Below are 19,827 nucleotides of genomic sequence, written 5' to 3' on the forward strand. Positions count from 1 at the left end.
GAAAAGGCAACCCATGAAATAGGAGAAAATATTTACAAACTATACACCTGATGATTAATTTCCAAAATATACAAGGTACTCCTACAACTAAAAAACAAAAAAATCTAATAATCCAACAAAAAAACAGGCTAAGGATTTAAATAGACATTTCTCCAAAGAAGAAATACAAATGGTCAACAGGTATATGAAAAATGCTCAATATCACTGATCATCAATGAAATGCAAATCAAAAGCACAAAGAGGTATTACCTCACACCTGCCAGGATAGCTATTACCAAAAAAAAAAAAAAAGGAAAAGACAACAAGTATTGGTAAGAATATTGGTGGAGAAACTGGAACCCTTGTATACTGTTTGTGGAGATGCAAAATGGTGCAGCTGATATGGAAAACAGTATGGAGATACTCCTAAAAATTAAAAACAGAAATATCATATTACCTAGATATCCAATATCTGGGTATTTTCCAAAAGATTTGAAGGCAAACTCTCAAAGAGATATTAGCATTCCATTCCCATGTTCACTGCAGCACTATTTACAATGGCCAAGATGTGGAAACACCCTAAGTGTTCACTGATGAATGAATGGATAAAGAAAATGTATTATATACATACAATGAAATATTATTCAGCCTCAAAAAAGAAGGAAATTCTACAACATGTGACAACATGGATGAATCATGAGGATCATTATGCCAAGTGAAATAAACTAGTCACAGAAAGACAAATACTGCATGATTCCATATATATGAGGCATCTAAAATGGACAAATTCATAGCATCAAAGAGTCAAATGGTGGTTAACAAAGACTAGGGGTAGGAAAAAATTGGAAGTTACTAACAAATAGGCATAAAGTTTCAGTTAGGGTTTGTAAGTTCCAAAGACCTGCTATACATCATGCCTCTACTCAACAATAAAAAATTTGTTAAGTGTGTAGATCTCATGTTAAGTGTTCTTAATACGATAATACTGAAAAAAAAGAAGAAAGAAGACCAAACCCACAGATTCTGAGCTGCCAACACTTTTACAATCAGCTGGTTCCCTGGTGCTTAGTTGATGGCATTTCTTTTCCCATACATCTTGTTCAGGCAAATATCCCAACAATTACCTTATTGTTCTTTATTTTTCTAATTCTGTCCTTTTATTTAAAAAACAAGCAACAAGTTTTAAAACTAACAAATAATATCCAGTCTGGAATTGATTAGCTTTTCTTTAGACTAGTCAACAAAAACTTTGTTGATGAAGTGACGAATAACTTCACTTCCAAAGTTTTGCTTGATTCTATTAGGTTCTTTCTGGAAAGAAATCAAAATTATGCCAGAGTAATCCATGAGTGCACTGTCACTCAGTAGTGTCCACTCCTTGCAACCACATGGACTGTAGCCCACCAGGCTCCTCTGTCTATGGAATTCTACAGCTAAGAATACTGGAGTGGGTAGCCATTCCCTTCTCCAGGGTATCTTCCTAACCCAGGGATCACACCCAGGTCTTTTGCATTGCAGGCAGATTCTTTACCTTCCTAGCCACCTGGGAATTCATGAAGGTGCTATATATTGGAGAAGAAAGACAGATGCACCCATTCAGGAATAAAACAGAGATATAATATTACCATTTTCCTAGGCATGTAAGTTAAATAAATCAGGTATCCTCAAATCTTTTTTGTTCTTCATTATCTAAGTGAAGTCTCATGGATTCTTCCTTACAATAGTGATCACCCTCTTTGTCTTCCATGCCCAATCTGTTTATCCTGATTCAGCCACATAGTGCCTGGATTTTTGTTACAGCTTCCTAAGGTCTCTACTTACAGCTTCCTATAATTCCTCCCAGCACATTACCACCAAACTAACAGTCACAGGTAACACCTTGATCAAGTCACTTCCCTACTCCCAATTTTCTATTAAAAAAAAAAAAAAAGCCTAGCATTAAAGACTCTTTATAATCTAGACTCAAATTGTCTTTCAGGATTTATCTTCCTGTATTCCTTTATATAAAATACCTACTCACATAACTTGACTTATTCACTGCCTCTAAATACTTTCCTACCTACATCTTTTATATTCATACTATTCCTATACCTAGAATGATCTTGATCCATTTATCCATATTAGCAAAGTATACTGTAATAAAATCAGCTCATGACTCACCCATTTGCGGAGTCCTAGGTGAGACCACTTTGACAGGTTGTTCCTACTCCACTGAATCAATTAACACCCACCTGCCAAGTGGCTAAAGTCAGCCCTCCCTCTTCTGTGACTTTCAAGCAGGCCTCCAGAAAGGGAAAGGTTAGAGTATAAAAGTTGATGCTTGGTGTTTTGCACCTCTCTGTTCCAGTTGTTATTTTTAATTCTATTGATACCATCTACCTCTGTATCTTCGGTGCTTTAATATCTGTGTTAACAATCCAGTATGGGCTGGTGGCACCAATGGGATGGAATGCTCCTGTCCTGCATGCTCTCAACCCTTGATCACACTCATTAATTTAACATATATTTTTTTGAGTACCTACATGAAGTACCACTGTCAGCACTAGGGACACATCAGTGAAAAAAGTTAAAAATCTCTCCCCTCATGGAAATTATATCTACAGAAGGAAAGAAAGACAATAAATTAAGGTAAGTACAATATACAGCATATTAGATAGAAGTTTTAAGAGGAAAAATAAAGCAGGAAAACGTGTGTGGGGTGGGGGAAACAGTTATAATTTTAGGGTGACTAAAGAAAACTTCACTGAGGAAGTTTTAAGTAAAGAATTAAAAGATGAGGATTGAGCCAGATATACAGAAGAATGTTTGAGGCAAATGAATGACAAATAAAAAGGCCCTGAGTTGGAAATATGACTGGCAGGTTCAAGGAAAAAACAAGGAGGTCAGTTAGATGAAGCCAAGAAAATAAATAAATGAGATCAGACATAATAGTGGGTCAGATCACCTATAATGGGTCAGCAAACTATAGCCTAAGGACTGAATCCAACCTACCACTTGCTTTTTAAAGTAAAGTTTTAATACCTTTACTTTCATGCTACAACAGCAGAGCTGAACAGTTGTGAGGGAAACTGTATGAGTTAGAAAACTCCAAATATTTATACTGTGGCTCTTTATAAAAAAGGTTTACTAAACTTCCAGGTGGCTCAGTGGTAAAGAATCTGCCCACAATGAAGGACACACAGGTTCAATCCCTGGATCAGGAAAACCCCTGGAGAAGGAAATGGCAACCCATTCCAGTATGATTGCCTCGGAAACCCCATGGAAAGAGGAATCTGGCATGCTACAGTCCACAGGGTTTCTTTTACAGAATCACTCTAGCTGTTAGGCTCAGAATAAAGAGAGCAAGGTAGGAAGTGGGGAGAACCAATTAGAATATTACAAAAATCCAGGTGAGAGATCATGGTGGCTTGGATCACAGTGGTAGTCACACACATGGTGAAAAGTGTTAGATTTTAGATATATTTTGAATATAGACCAACAGAATTTACTCTTTTATCAGATTAAAGTGTGAGAGAATCAGTAGTTAAGGATAACCCTAAGGGTTTTGGTTTGCCAACAGAAAAAACAGAGTTCTCATATACTGATGGAGAAGGATATGTAAAGAGCAATTCTGAGAGACAAGGTAGGGAGCTTTACTGTTTGACATGTTAAATGTGAGGAGCTTATTACTAAACAAAAAGAAATTTGGGGAGGTAGTTAGATCTATGAGTTTGGAGTTCAGGAAAGTTACAGAATGGAGATAAAAACTGAGGAGTCATCAGTGTATAAATGACATCCAAAAACATGAGATGCACATCAAGAAAATGAATACATATATATGTGTGTGTAAATATATATATATATATGTGAGAATAAATTATATACATAAAGATAAATTCCACAACTGAGCCACAGGACACTAAATGTTTACAAGTTAGGATATGAAGCAGAACTAGAAGACTAACAACAAATGGTAGAAAGATGAGGGAAAAAACCAAAGATGTGTGTTGACCTAGAAGCCAAGTGAAAAAGTGTTTCAAGGATGAGGAGATAAACTGTGGTAAACATTAAGTAAGATAAAATCTGAGAAATGACCACCGGATTCAGAAATCTAAGTCCATGGTGACCTTGGTAAAAGTAGTTTTGGTGGAGTGGTAGAAAGAGAAAGTCTGACTGGAGTGGGTTCAAGAGAGAATGGGAAGAAAGTTAATTGGAGACAGTGAATACAGACACCTATTTTAAGAAACTTTGCCCAAGTGAAGGAATTGGCCTTGCCTAAAAACATGAGGCACACATCTAAAATAACAGAAGAGAAGGTTGAATGTTATGGGCACAACTGCAGACAGGTGGGTAGTTTATACAAGTTCTCTCAATTTTCTCAGTAAAATAGGATGTAAGATCAAGTAAGAGTGAAGACAGGGAAGAAACATCTGACTGTCTGAGAAGAGAGATGAAATAGCCCTTTGGGATTTTGCAACTCAACATATGGATCATGGACCAGCAGCAACTGGACCACCTGGAGACTGGTTGGAAATATTGAATGTCAGGTCCTCCCTGAGCTACTAAATCAGAATCTGTTCTGTTAAGAAGATGCCCAGGTGATTTGCTTATACATTAAAGTTGGTTTAAAGCACTGTGGATATAGGAGACCAGGAGAGAAAACGGAATACAGAAACACAGTATGACTACCAGGCAGTACTAAGATTAGTGATCATGAATTTAAAGTGGTACTAGTCATTTTGATTTGCATTTCTCTAATAATTGGCAATGTTAAGCATTTTCTCATGTGCCTTTTGGTCATCTCTGCATGTCTTCTTTGGAGAAATGTCTTAGATCTTTTGCCCATTTTTTGATTGGGTAGTTTGTTTTTTTTGTTTGTTTGATAATGAGTGTATGAATTCTCTGTACATTGAGGAGATTAATCCCTTATAGTCACATCATTTGTAAATATTTTCTCCCATTCTGTAAGTTGTCTTTTTGTTTTGTTTATGGTTTCCTTTGTTGTGCAAAAGCTTTGTTAGGTCCCATTTGTGTGTGTATATATATATACACACTAAGACATAAAATTGGAATATTACTCAGCCATGAAAAGGAATGAAATAAGGCATTTGCAGAAACATGGATGGACTTAGAGATTATCATACCAAGTGAAGTTAAGTGAGTCAGAGAAAGACAAATATTATGTGATATTGCTTGTATGTTACATCTAAAAAAAAATACAAATGAACTTATATACAAAACAGAAACAGATCCCACAGAAAATAGAAAACAAACTTATGATTACCGAACTGCCAATCTATCCCTCCCCGACACCTCACTCCCACTTGGCAACCACAAATTTGTTTTCTCTATCTGTGAGTCTGTTTCTGTTTCATAGAGAAGTTCATCTGCGTCATACTGTATATGCCACATATAAGCTGCATCATATAGTATTTGTCTTTCTCTTTCTGGCTTACTTCACTTAGTATGATAACTCTATGGCATTATTTCATTCTTTTTTAGGATCCATACTCAGTATTTTGTAATACTAAGTGAGAATTAAAAGGAAAACAGATGTAAGTAAAATGCAGCCCTCCCTTCCACAAAAGGCTGTTGGGGCAGGGAGAGAGAATGCAAATCATTTTCAATAAAGCAAAAATCACATAACAGGAACAGAGAAAATGCTATGGAAATAGTTACAGAATAAGTCTTGCTGAGGGACAAGGGAAGACTTTAAAGATTTCTTAAAAATAGTGTCAGCAAACATCAAAATTAGAAATCAATTAAACTAAAATTTGACTTATATATGTCTCTCATCTTTTCTATATAGTATTTCTCAGAAGTCAGGTGAAAAGTAAAAGAATTTAATATAACAAAGAAGAAAACATGAGAACCATTAAAAATTTTATCCTTAATTTGCAAGTAAAAATAAACCAAAAGACAAACAAACAACCAATCATAATTGATAATTAGCCCCAAGTTAACCTTAAAACATATCTGAAGGAACATTCACTTTCACTAATTAAAAAAGAAATAAAAACAATTTCACCCAAACTTTCAAGGTTGGGAACTGGAAGGATATATTCTTCAGAAGAAAGGAGCATTCAACCCATAATCCTGAACTGAAATTTCTCTTTGATGATACTGCCTTCACAACACTGGAGGGGATGGGAGAGGGAGGTAGCCTTTAACACTGGTCCAGTTATGGGCAAAAGACTTTTCCTTATTTCTCACAGCACAGGTGAAACAAAACTGGGACATTCAAAAAATATGAGTAAAAGGCTAAAAGATGCAAAGTAGAATAAAATGAACAAAGGGAATACCACAAATGTATGGGATACAGATTATAAACTACCATTTATTTATCTTCAGTTTATTACCCAATAAATGTGTCCCTTCTTTCTCATTCTTAGTCATCATTCTTCCAGACTTCAAAAATAAATAAACTGATCTCAATAAGCCTTAACAGTCATGTCATATAATGGTGAGATAGGTAAAAAGCCATTAATTAATTTTTCTCTTGTAACAGGTAAGACCTTATATCCATAATATCCAATTCAGCTTTTGAAATACCAGTGGGCCTCTAATTATCAAGACAGAATTCAATTCAAAATAATTTTCAAAAACACAAATGATACTTTAGGTAAAGGAAAATATTCCCCCAAATCAACAAGTATGAAGTATTAAAGTATCCATTATTTGAAATCACATATTTATCATTACGTTCGAACTAGTGCTCTATAAAATTACTCATGAACATATGAAACAGCTAATATTAAGTGGGTTTCAGATCTTATCAAATTGAGAAAAACTCCTAACTCTGTGAAATAACTATTTTATAATTGAAAAAATACATGTAGCAGGACCTCGCAGGGATTCAGTTACAAAACTAAGGCTGAAGACTGTAGTGCTTATCTAAGGAACGGCTCTAGAATTTCTCCAAATAAAATCTACTTTAAATAAAGTCACTGAATCCACTTGTAAATTATTTCCCTTTGGCTGTCTCATTATTCAATATGCTTTCAAGGAACATGGTGATGAAAGAAGAAAAATACCTCTTTCTAACATAACCATACTGGCAAGAACATCAACATTATCAGTATTCAAAGAATGTCTTGGCAGGTTATAAACCTACATAAAAAGAAGGAACACTAATCCAAGATGTCAAAATAGCAATAGTACTTCTCATATTATGTGCAATATGATTGTTTGTAATGCAGAAAAAATTTTCAAATAAAGAAGAGAAACCAATATTGCCATGTTTAAATTTTAAGCTAAGGCAAAAAAGAATTTCTCAGAAAAGCACATAAAGTATGACAAACATATGCATGTTTATAAGAGTAGAGCAGAACTCAATGTTCAAAGAGATTTATGATAATGTGTTGATGCTATTTTTGGAACTTAATGTATTTTAACATTTGAGGCACCAACAGTATATTAAGAAATAAAACAGTGAAAAAATAATTTATACTAAAAGAAAAAAGCTTAGAAATATAACTGAGTCCATGATTTCCTTGTGTAATAGTAGGTAATACTTAATTTTACTACAAGCCTTTATTTGGGCTATATTAGTAGGCACAATTTATTTTAAAGTCATAAGAAACTTTTAAATACAGCACTATCTTCAGATCTCATAATCTAGCTCTATTTAAATACTCAACATTAAAAACTGATGCCAGGACAGTGACATTTTATTTACAGTACTTGCACCTTCAGAAATGTCAAATTCCCCAAGAGGAAGGCATAGCCAGTTAACTCAGCATGTGCATTAAAAAAAGATGCTTGATGAAACTTTTGATTAAACAAAGACTAAACATACTGTGTCCACAATTATAAAACTATTTCATGTGCTATTTTCCACTTGAAGGTTTTTACCTTCCTTTAAGCTTTTCATGTGGCTCTTCCTGTCCACAAACTGATTTATAATTTTACATAAAACTTTTGATAGCCTTACATTACTTTAATGGTGTAATACTCTCCAAGATTTGCACTGCATCTGAAATTATTGAAGGCCACTGATGAGACCTGTGTTTGCTCAATATAAGCTCAGATATGGTGTACTTGAAAAATTATAAAATACAGTGTATTGAAAAATACTACTTTCCATTTTCAAAAGAAAATGCGTACATTGATGATCTTACACAGGTTGCGAAAATAACATAATAAACTTATCCAAAGTTTAGAAGATATATATTTGACTTTAAATACTCATCTCCATCACATTAGACAATAATCTTATTTTATTCTTCTGCTTTCTCTTCCTCAAAACTTTTCTCATTGGTTGCAGTCACTATTCTTCTATAAAAATGTAGCTCCTGTCTTCATGTTTTACCTTCCTCCATCTGTTTTCCTCTCCTTATCATTGTTTCTTTTGCCTTTGATATTTTCTTAACTTGGGTACATTCAACAAATGTTCTTTTAATAACAAAATGTTCTTTGGATCAAGAGGTCATAGGGTTATTTATATTAGCAGGATGAGCCTCCATCCATCAACATCCTGAGGAATTCTAGCATGATAGAGCTGGAAGAGATTTCAAGGTATCATTTGGTTGAGCTCTATGCCAGCAGTAACAGGTGGCTGACTATTCTTAATGTTTTTCTTTCTTTTTTATTTTTTTAAGATGACTAAAAATTCTGATCATAAATATTCCACTGTAACTTGGTTTAATATGAGAATCTTCTTGGACTTCCCTGGTGGTCCAGTGGTTAAGAGGCTGCCTGCCAAAGCAGGGGACATGGGTTCCATCCCTGGTCTGGAAAGATTCCACATGCTGCGGGGCAACTAAGCACAGACGGCATAACCACTAGGCTCATGCACTCTAGATCCCACATGCTGCCACCAGAGAAGCCACAGCAGTGAGAAGCCCACGTGCTGCAACTAGAGGAAGCCTGCTCACAGCAACGAAGACCCGGAGTGGCCAAAAGTAACTAAATTAAAAAACATATGGAATCTTCTTAATAACAAGCAGAAAGACATGGAATGGAAGGAAAACTGGATGAAAAGGGGTTCGGATCTCAGTAGAATTACTTATTGTAAAATAGAAACTGGGGCTTCCCTCATCTGCCTGCCAATGCAGGAGACACAGGTTCGATACCTGATCCAGGAAGATTTCACATGCCACAGGTCAACTAAGCCCAGGTGCCGGAACTATTGAGCCTGTGCTCCAGAGCTTGGGAGCCAACACTACTGAGCTCGCAGGCCACAACTCCTGAAGCCCACATGCCCTAGGGCCCATGCTCTGCCACAAAATAAGCCACTGAAATGAGAAGCCCATGCACCGTAATTAAAGAGTAGCCCTTGCTCCCTGTAACTGGAGAAAAGCCCATGCAACAACAAAGAACCACCACAGCCATAAATAAATAGATAAAATAAGCAAACCGCTAGGTGATGTTTAAGAAGGAAATTTATTAACAAAACATAAACAATTCCTTAGATCATTCTGAGCTTCAAGTTCCCTATACAAATAGAGCTAAGGCTGTCTAAGCTACAAGGTTATTATAAGTGCTCTGAAACCTAGAAAAGAACTACACAATGTAATATAGTATTAAAATAGGAAGACAAAACAGTAGAGTGTGAAGAATCTTTACTCAGTAGGCAGGTAAAGTTTCAAAACCCATCTCAACAATTTACCAGCTGTGCAATACTGAGCAAACCTCTCTAAGTTCAGTTTAGAGGACCACTGCAAGTTGATATAATGTCTACTTCACTTGGCTGTTGCTGTGGATTACAGGAGTTTCATGCACCTAGCATAGGTACTGGCCTTGTGTACACCCTCAGTAAATGTTACCTCTCTACTCCCCACCAGGTTTACAAACTTCTGCAGTGTGGTTCTACTCTCCTTACAGTAAATATTTTGAGGTGCACGTGTGGAATTTTATGAAACAGAACATTCAGAAGATATGTAAACCTTCCTTTCCCCTAAGATTTATCAAGCAACAAGAGGAATTCCTTATCAGCCCTGCTTTGAATGAGTACAGTTTCCTTTAAAAAGCAAACAAAAAACTCTTCCAAAGAAGAAACCATTTAAAATAAAAGGTAGAAAATATCACTAAACAGTGAACTTCTTTTTTTTTGTTTTATTTTAAACAGTGAACTTCTTAAAGGAAAAGAGCAAGTCTCAGTCATCTTCGTATTTAGGAAGCACTCAAACATTTCTTGGATGAAAAAGTCTCTTGGTGGAATAACTTATCTTAGAAACTAAGAAATAAAAGGTTCAATCAGATTTCATATAGATGTGAGGTAGCAAAGATGCTCTTTATACAATAAAGAAAAAAACTAAACAAATGTGAACAAATTTTGAAAGACTCTTACACATCTGATTTAGATAAAGTGCATTGTCCCATTATTATGTCATATATCAAAAAATTCTATAGAAAGTACAATAATGCTTACCTTGTTGTGTATAAAAACAATCCTTACATCAGGTTTAAGTATACCATAGCTTATAAGGAGATCTTGGATCTTTTTTATTTCATCTTTACATTTTTTAGCAGTTGAGTAAAACTGCTTTCTTACAGGTAGATTCTTAAATAATCGTAAAGCAGTTACAGTTGTACCTGTTGGCAGATAAGAAGAAAGCATATTTAGATGTGGAAGGTACGTCACAGATCTTCAAATCCACATACAATCAGTAATTAACTCCTTTTATTACTGAAGGCCATTTCTCTTCAAACTCTGGGAACCCAAAGAAGGCTCAACTGTGTGAGCTATTCTGACCTCTTGCTAGGCTCTCCTATTTGTAATAGGTCTGACCCATTAAGTATGATCTCTTTTATGTGGGCTTCTCACGTGGTGCTAGTGGTAAAGAACCTGCCTGACAATGCAGCAGACCTAAGATCTGTGGGTTTGATCCCTGGGTCAGGAAGATTCCCGGGAGAAGGGCATGGCTTACCCACTCCAATATTCTTGCCTGGAGAATTCCATGGACAGAGGAGCCTGGCGGGCTACAATCCACAGGGTTTCAAAGAGTCAGAAATGACTGAAGCAACTTAGCACGTGTGATCTAAACAGGAATAATCTTATTTCTACCACTACAGAAGAACATGGGCTTACTTCTGATAGAGTGTAGTATCTTAAGAAATCTGCTGATATTCTAACTACCTGGGAATGATGCTTATTCTGCACTTTAAAACATACAGGTGATATAAGGCTACACAGCATATGTATAACCTTAATTATTCAATTAAAAATTCTTATCTGATGTGCAACACCATTAATTATCAGAGAAATGTATATCGTAATTACAATGAGGTATCACCTCTCACTGGTTAGAATGGCCATCATTAAAAAGTCTACAAATAATAAATTCTGGAGAGGGTGTAGAGAAAAGAGAATCCGCTTACACTGTTGGTGGGAATGTGAACTGTTACAGCCACTATGGAAAACAGTATGGAGGTTTCTTAACAAAAGCTACCATATGATCTAGTTACTCTGCTTCTGGGCATATACCTGGAGAAAACTCTAATTAAAAAAGATACATGTAAGAAACAAAAGACTTATATATAGAAAACTATAAAACACTGATGAAAGAAATCAAAGAGGACACAAGCAGATGGAGAAATATACCATGTTCATGGATTGGAAGAATTAATATAGTGAAAATGAGTATTCTACCCAAAGCAATCTACAGATTCAATGCAATCCCTATCAAGCTACCAATGGTATTTTTCACAGAACTAGAACAAATCATCTCACAATTTGTATGGAAATATAAGAAACCTCGAATAGCCAAAGCAATCTTGAGGAAGAAGAATGGAACTGGAGGAATCAACCTGCCTGACTTCAGGCTCTACTACAAAGCCACAGTCATCAAGACAGTATGGTATTGGCACAAAGATAGAAATATAGATCAATGGAACAAAATAGAAAGCCCAGAGATAAACCCACGCACATATGGACACCTTATCTTCGACAAAGGAGGCAAGAATATACAATGGAGAAAAGACAATCTCTTTAACAAGTGGTGCTGGGAAAACTGGTCAACCACTTGTAAAAGAATGAAACTAGAACACTTCCTAACACCGTACACAAAAATAAACTCAAAATGGATTAAAGATCTAAACGTAAGACCAGAAACAATAAAACTCCTAGAGGAAAACATAGGCAAAACACTCTCCGACATAAATCACAGCAGGATCCTCCATGACCCACCTCCCAGAATATTGGAAATAAAAGCAAAAATAAACACATGGGACCTAATTAAAATTAAAAGCTTTTGCACAACAAAGGAAACTATAAACAAGGTGAAAAGACAGCCTTCAGAATGGGAGAAAATAATAGCAAATGAAGCAACAGACAAACAATTAATCTCAAAAATATACAAGCAACTTCTGCAGCTGAATTCCCGAAAAATAAACGACCCAATCAAAAAATGGGCCAAAGAACTAAACAGACATTTCTCCAAAGAAGACATACAGATGGCTAACAAACACATGAAAAGATGCTCAACATCACTCATTATTAGAGAAATGCAAATCAAAACCTCAATGAGGTATCATTTCACACCAGTCAGAATGGCTGCTATCCAAAAGTCTACAAGCAATAAATGCTGGAGAGGGTGTGGAGAAAAGGGAACCCTCTTACACTGTTGGTGGGAATGCAAAGTAGTACAGCCACTATGGAGAACAGTGTGGAGATTCCTTAAAAAACTGGGAATAGAACTGCCATATGACCCAGCAATCCCACTGCTGGGCATATACACCGAGGAAACCAGAATTGAAAGAGACGCGTGTACCCCAATGTTCATCGCAGCACTGTTTACAATAACCAGGACATGGAAGCAACCTAGATGTCCATCAGCAGACGAATGGATAAGGAAGCTGTGGTACATATACACAATGGAATATTACTCAGCCATTAAAAAAAATACATTTGAATCGGTTCTACTGAGATGGATGAAACTGGAGCCCATTATACAGAGTGAAGTAAGCCAGAAAGAAAAACAACAATACAGTATACTAATGCATATATATGGAATTTGAAAGATGGTAACGATAACCCTATATGCGAGAGAGAATAAGAGACACAGACGCATGGAACAATTTTATGGACTCTGAGGGAGAAGGTGAGGGTGGGACGTTCTGGGAGAATGGCATTGAGACATGTGTATTGTCATATGTGAAACAGAGCACCATCCCATGTTCGATGCATGTGACAAGGGCTCAGGGCCGGGGCAATGGGATGATCCAAAAGGATGGGATGGGGAGGGAGGTGGGTGGGGGGTCTGGGAAGGGGAACACATGTAAACCCATGGCTGATTCATGTCAATGTATGGCAAAAACTATTACAATATTGTAAAGTAATTAGCCCCCAACTAAAATAAATAAATTTATAAAAAAAAAAAAAAAAAAAAGATACATGTACTCCAATGTTCAAAGCAGCACTATTTACAAAAGTCAAGACATGGAAGCTACCTAAATGTCCAATGACACATGAACAGATAGAAAGTGGGGTGATAAGGGAAGTCCGAGATGGAGGGGATATGTATATATATAGCTGACTCACTTTGTCATACAGCAGAAATTAACAAAACACTGTAAAGCAATTATACACCAATACAATTAAAAAACAAATAAAAAGATGTAGTACACACACACACACACACACACACACACAATGGACTGAGCCAGAAAAAATAAAATAATGCCACTTGCAATATGGACAGACCTAGAGATTATCATACTAAGTGAAATAAGTCAGAGAAAGACAAGGTATGATATTACTCATATGTGGAATTTAAAATATGACACAAATGAACTTATTAACAAAACAGAAATAGACTCACGGACACAGAAAAGCAATTTATGGTTATCAAAAGGAAAATAGCAAGACGGAGCGAAAATTAGGCATTTGGGATGAGCAGACACAAACTACTATATATAATACAGGTAAACAGCAAGGTCCTACTGTACAACACAAGGAACTATATATTCAGTATCTTATTTATAATAACCTATAATGGAAAAGATATGAAAAAGAATATATATGTGTATAACTGAAGCACTTTGCTATACACCAGAAACTAATACAATATAAATCAACTATACTTCAAATAAAAAAACTCTTATCTGAAATAATATCTAATTGCCTGGTTTAATTTATCTCATCTTCTGAAATATGCAAAACTAGGATAACTAAATGAAAGCTTTTTTTTTTTTAATTGTGAACTTATTTAACCAAAAACGTGAGGGGTGGGGTCAAGATGACAGAGTAGGAAGATACAGAGCTCACTTCACCCTACTAACACATCAAAAATACATCTACATGTGGAGCAATTCTCACTGAAAACAAACTGGAGACTGGCATTAAGACTCTTACATAACCAAAGGTGTAAGAGAGATGCACATGAAATTGAACAGCACAGGAAGGGAAGCAAGTCTGTGCAAATGCCCTGCCCTTCTGAGAGAGGGCACAGAAGAGGAAAGAGTACACAGGCCCAGAGGTCCTTCCTGGGGAATAATCAGTTTGAACCATTTACTGGGCTCCCTATCCCTGGTGTCCAGCACTGGGAAGGTCCCTTTAGGTGGTCTGAAAACCAGTGGGACTGACAGGGCTCTAAGAAACCTAGACTCACTCATGAAGAGTGAGCATATGCTTGCTTACTCCTGAAATAGGACAGAACAAGCAGGTCTCTGGCCTGTTTCCCACTACCACCCCAGCACACACCTTGGACAAGCTGAGCGGCCACTCTGGCTTGGGCTCATCCTGTGGCACAGCTCCACACTATAACAAGGGCTGAGTTAGCCAACGGAAGTGCCCAGTTGCAGGCGGCCAGGGTGGCTTGGATCTGGGGCAGCACCCAAACAGGTCAGGGGCAATTGTTGCTGGCGCTTGCAAAGGAGGTGGACTGGGAACAGTCCGGAACTCTGACTGGTAACAGGGCATCCATGTTGCATGCCCAGTCCACACACAGTACCTGCCCTGGCCCCTCCTGCTCTGCAGCAGAGCTTCCCATTAGGGCAAGGGCTGCCCTGGCTGTGGAGAATGTAGTTGTAGAGGGTGGAGACAGCTCAGGCCCGATGCAGCATCTGAACCAGGAAAGGCGACCACTGTGATGCTCCTGGAGAGAGATGATCAACAGCAGTCTGGTACTCTAAGATGGTGCCAGAACCACCAGGGCATGCACCCCAATCCATGACAAGTGCCCACACGTGCCCCTCTTGCTTCAGCCCCCCTTGAGGGCAAGTGTGCCCATGCTGGGAGGGGGAGGGCACATACTTAGAGAAAACAGAGCCAGCTCAGACCTGATCCTCAGGCCTTGTATTCCTGCAACATGGAACCTGATCTCATCCCCAATCAGGTGGTACTGGTCACTGGGCAGAAGAGAAGCCCCAGCTCACGCCTGACTCTGGTTCTAGCCCATCTATCTCTATCTCTAGACCCAAATAAGGTGAAAGCTTCCAGCACTTCGTGGAGGAAGATGTAATCGTGTTCATATAAAATCCAGCTCTCCTACCAGAGGCACCTGGTACTGACTAGGGATGCCCCAAAACAGACACCCCTTACAAGACTGCAATAGGTAACTGTTTCATCAAGTTTCACAGAGACAGAGAAAATTAAGCTGAATAATAAGACAGAAGAATTTGCTTTAAATGAAAGAACAAGACAAAACCCATGAAAAAAAACAACTAATGACACTGGTAAATAATTTACTAAATAAAGAATTCAAAGCATTACTAATTAGAATGCTAATCAGACTTTGGAAAAGAATAGATGAATACAGTGAGAACTTTAACAAGGAACTAAAAAAAAAAGTCAGAACTGAATAACAGAAATGAAAAATGCAGTAGAAAGAAATAACAGTAGACTTGGTGATACAGAAGAACACTTTTAAAGTGGTATGGAAGACAAAATAATAGAAATCACCCAGTCAGAACAACAAAAAGAAAAGCAAATTTTAAAAAATGGGAAGAGTTTAAGGGACCTCTAGGACAACATCAAACATATTATTTGCTTATAGGGTCCAAGAAGGAGGAGAGAGAAAGGGGTCAAAAACATATTTGAAGAAGTTATGGCTGAAATTTTTCCAAACCTGAAGAAGAGATATCCAAGGACATGAAGCATGGAGGGTTCCAAACAAAATGAACCCAAACAGAGGTACATCAAGACATATCATAATTAAAATGAGAAAGGTTAAAGATAAAGGGAGAATTCTAAAGGCAGCAAGTGAACCCTCATAAAGCTCACTGGATTTTTCTGCAGAAACTTTGCAAGCAATCAGGGATTGGCATGATATATTAAAGTGCTGAAAGGAAAAAACCTACAACCTAGATATATTACTCAGCAAGATTATCATTTAAAATTGAAGAAGAGATAAAGAACTTCTCAGACAAGCAAAAGCTAAAAGAGTTCATCATAAACTCTTAAAAACAACCCTGAAAGATATATTAAAAGATAGTTTCTAAGAAAAAGGAAAGGTTACAACAAGAAAAATAAAAATCTATAGGAAACGTAAAATCCTACTATATAAATATAGGGGATTCCCTGGCAGTCTAGTGGTTAAGATTTGGCACTTTCACCACTGAAGGCCCGGATTCAATCCCTGGCTGGGGAATTAAGATCCCACAAGCTATATGGTGCAGTCAAAAAAAAAAAAAAAAAGAAAAGAAACCCCAAAACCAAAACAAAAAAATCCAGAAAAACAAATACATAGTAAAGGCTATAGATCAACCACTTACATGATGTGCACTTATCTTCTGCAAGAACACCAAAATTGCAATTACCTGCTGAACAATCATCAACAGGATAATGTTGGAACCCACCAAAAAAAGACACCCCACAACCAAGGGCAAAGGAGAAGCAACAAGACGGTAAGAGGGATGCAACTGCATTTAAAATCAAACCTCATAGATGCCAGAGACTCTTGGAGGGCACGAACAAAACCTTGTGTGCACCAGGACCCAGGGAAAGGAGCAGCAATCCCCACAAGAGACTGAGACAGACATACTTGTGAGTGTATGAGGGTCTCCTGCACAGGCGTGAGTCAACAGTGGTGTGCCGCAGGCACAGGGGGTCTGGCAGCAGCAGTCCTGGGAGATGACACGTGTGGGGTAAGTCCTTCTGGAGGAGGTCGCCATCAGCCCCACCACAGAACTGCCAGGTGGACAATCACAACAGTGAAAGTGAAAGTGAAGTCACTCAGTCATGTCCGACTCTTTGCGACCCTGTGGAAGGTAGCCCACTAGGCTCCTCCATCCATGGGAATTTCCAGGCAAGAATACTGGAGTGGATTGCCATTTCCTTCTCCAGGGGCTCTTTCCTAACCAGGGATCAAACTCGATGTCCGGCATTGTAGACAGACACTACCATCTGAGCCACAGGTAAGCCCGATCCACAAACTGGAGAACAATTATCTCTGGTGGAGGCATAGGTCAACAGTGACCTGCCGCAGGATCAGGGACACTGAAAACAGCAGTCATGGGAGGCACAGCGTGCTGGCAAAAGTCCTTTAGGGGAAGGTCACCATTACCCCTACCATAGTTTGGCCTCAGGCCAAACTACAGGGAGGGAACACAACCCCACCCATCAGCAGAAAATTGGATTTAAGATTTACTGAACACAGCTCTACCCACCAGAGCAAGACCCAGTCTTCCCCATGGCCAGTGCCTCTCATCAGGAAGCTTACACAAGACTCTTATCCTCATCCATAAGAGGGTAGACAGCATGAAAACCACAATCACAGAAAACTAATCAAATTGATCACATGGATCACAACTTTGTGTAGCTTAAAGAAACTATGAGCCATGTTGTGTTGGGCCACCCAAGACGGACAAGTTATGTTGGAGCATTCCCAAAAAATATGGTCCACTGGAGAAGGGAATGGCAAACTGCCTCAAAATTCTTGCCTTGAGAACCCCATAAACAATATGAAAAGGCAAAAAGACAAGACACTGCAAGATAACTCCGCAGGTCAGCAGGTGCCCAATATGTTATTGGAGAAGAATGGAGAAATAACTACAGAAAGAACGAAGAGACTGAGCCAAAGTAAAAACACCACCCAGTTGTGGATGTGACTGGTGATGGAAGCAAAGTCCGATGCTGTAAAGAACAATACTGCATAGGAAGCTCGTCCATGAATCAAGGTAAATTGGAAGTGGTCAAACAGGAGCTGGCCAGACATTGACACTTGAGGAATCACTGAACTAAAATGGACCGGAATGGGGGAATTTAATTTAGAGGCCCATTAAATCTACTTCTGTGGGCAAAATCTTTTAGAAGAAATGGGAGTAGCCCTTACAGTCAACAAGAGTCAGAAATGCAGTACTTGGATGCAATCTCAAAAGTGAAAGAATGATCTCTGTTCATTTCCAAGGCAAACCATTCAATATCACAGTATCCAAGTCTATGCCCTAAACACTAATGCTGAAGAAGCTGAGGTTGAACGGTTCTATGAAGACCTACAAGACCTTCTATAACTAACACCAAACAAAGATGTCACAAAAAAAGATGCCGTTTTCATGATAAGGGACTGGAATGCAAAAAGAGGAATTGAAGAGAAACCTAGGGTAACAGGCAAGTTTGGCCTTGGAGTACAGAATGAAGCAGGGCAAAGGCTAACAGAGTTCTGACAAAAGAATGCTCTGGTCCCAGCAAACACCCTCTTCCAACAACATAAGAGATGACTCTACACATGGACAACCATGAGATGGTCAATATCAAAATTGGGTTGATTATATTCTTTGCAGCCAAAGATGGAGAAGCTCTATACAGTCAGCAAAAACAACACTGGGAGCTGACTGTAGCTCAGATCAAGAACTCTTTATTGCAAAATTCAGACTTAAATTGAAGAAAGTAGGCAAAACCATTAGGCCATTCAGGTATGACTTAAATTAAATCCCTTATGATTATACAGTAGAAGTGACAAATAGATTCAAGGGATTAGAACTGACAGAGAGAGTCCCTGAAGAACTATACACAGAGGTTTGTAATATTGTACTGGAGGCAGATATCAAAACCATACCAAAGAAAGAGAGATGTAAAAGGGCAAAATCATACTCTTAGGAGGCCTTACAAAGAGCTGAGAAAAGAAGAGAAGCAAAAGGCAGGAGAGGAAAGGAAAGATATACCCATCTGAATGCAGAGTTCCAAAATGAGAGACAAAAACAGCCTTAAGTGAACAATGCAAAGAAAGAAAGGCAAGGAACAGAATGGGAAGAGATCTCAAGAAAATTAGAGATACCTAGCGAACAATCCATGCAAAGATGGGCACAAAAAAGGACAGAAACAGTACGAACCTAACAGAAGCAGAAGATGTTAAGAAGAGGTGGCAAAAATATACTGTGCAAAAAAAGCTCTTAAAGACCCAGATAAGCATGATGGTATGATCACTCAGCTAGAATCAGACATCCTGGAGTGCGAAGTCAAGTGGGCCTTAGGAAGCATTCTAAGTCTAAGTCGCTTCAGTCGTGTCTGACTCTGTGTGACCCCATAGATGGCAGTCCACCAGGCTCCCCCATCCCTGGGATTCTCCAGGCAAGAATACTGGAGTGGGTTGCCATTTCCTTCTCCAGTGCATGAAAGGGAAAAGTGAAAGTGAAGTTGCTCAGTCGAGTCCGACTCTTAGCGACCCCATGGACCGTACCCTACCAGGCTCCTCCGTCCATGGGATTTTCCAGGCAAGAGTACTGGAGTGGGGTGCCATTGCCTTCTCCCTAGGAAGCATTACTAGGAACAAAGATAGTAGAGGTGATGGAATTACAGCTGAGCTATTTCAAATCCTAAAAGATGATGCTGTGAAAGTGCTACAATCAATATGCCAGCAAATTTGAAAAGCTCAGTAACACAACTGTACTCATCTCACATGCTAGCAAGGTAACGCTCAAAATCCTCCAAGCTAGGCTTCAACAGTACATAAACCGAGAACTTCCAGATGTTCAAGCTGGATTTAGGAA

The 19,827-nt window shown here is 38.1% G+C and overlaps 1 protein-coding gene across 19 annotated transcripts in view; it reads right to left on the bottom strand.

Annotated features, from left to right (window-relative positions):
* PMS1 (PMS1 homolog 1, mismatch repair system component) overlaps positions 1-19,827 on the bottom strand; it is a 243,643-nt gene that overhangs the window by 157,943 nt on the left and 65,873 nt on the right. For 17 of the 19 annotated variants that reach the window (XM_081579345.1, XM_081579353.1, XM_081579352.1 and 14 more), the window contains one exon: positions 10,331-10,494. In XM_081579345.1, coding sequence (XP_081435471.1) covers positions 10,331-10,494 — 164 coding nt within the window. Of the gene's footprint in view, positions 1-8,320; positions 8,459-10,330; positions 10,495-19,827 lie in introns of those variants that run through there. The other 2 variants (XM_081579362.1, XM_081579365.1) reach the window with 1 other exon arrangement.

Source organism: Giraffa tippelskirchi, chromosome 3, assembly GCF_054371585.1.
Source record: "Giraffa tippelskirchi isolate mGirTip1 chromosome 3, T2T-mGirTip1v1.2.pri, whole genome shotgun sequence".
NCBI classification, from domain to species: domain Eukaryota; kingdom Metazoa; phylum Chordata; class Mammalia; order Artiodactyla; family Giraffidae; genus Giraffa; species Giraffa tippelskirchi.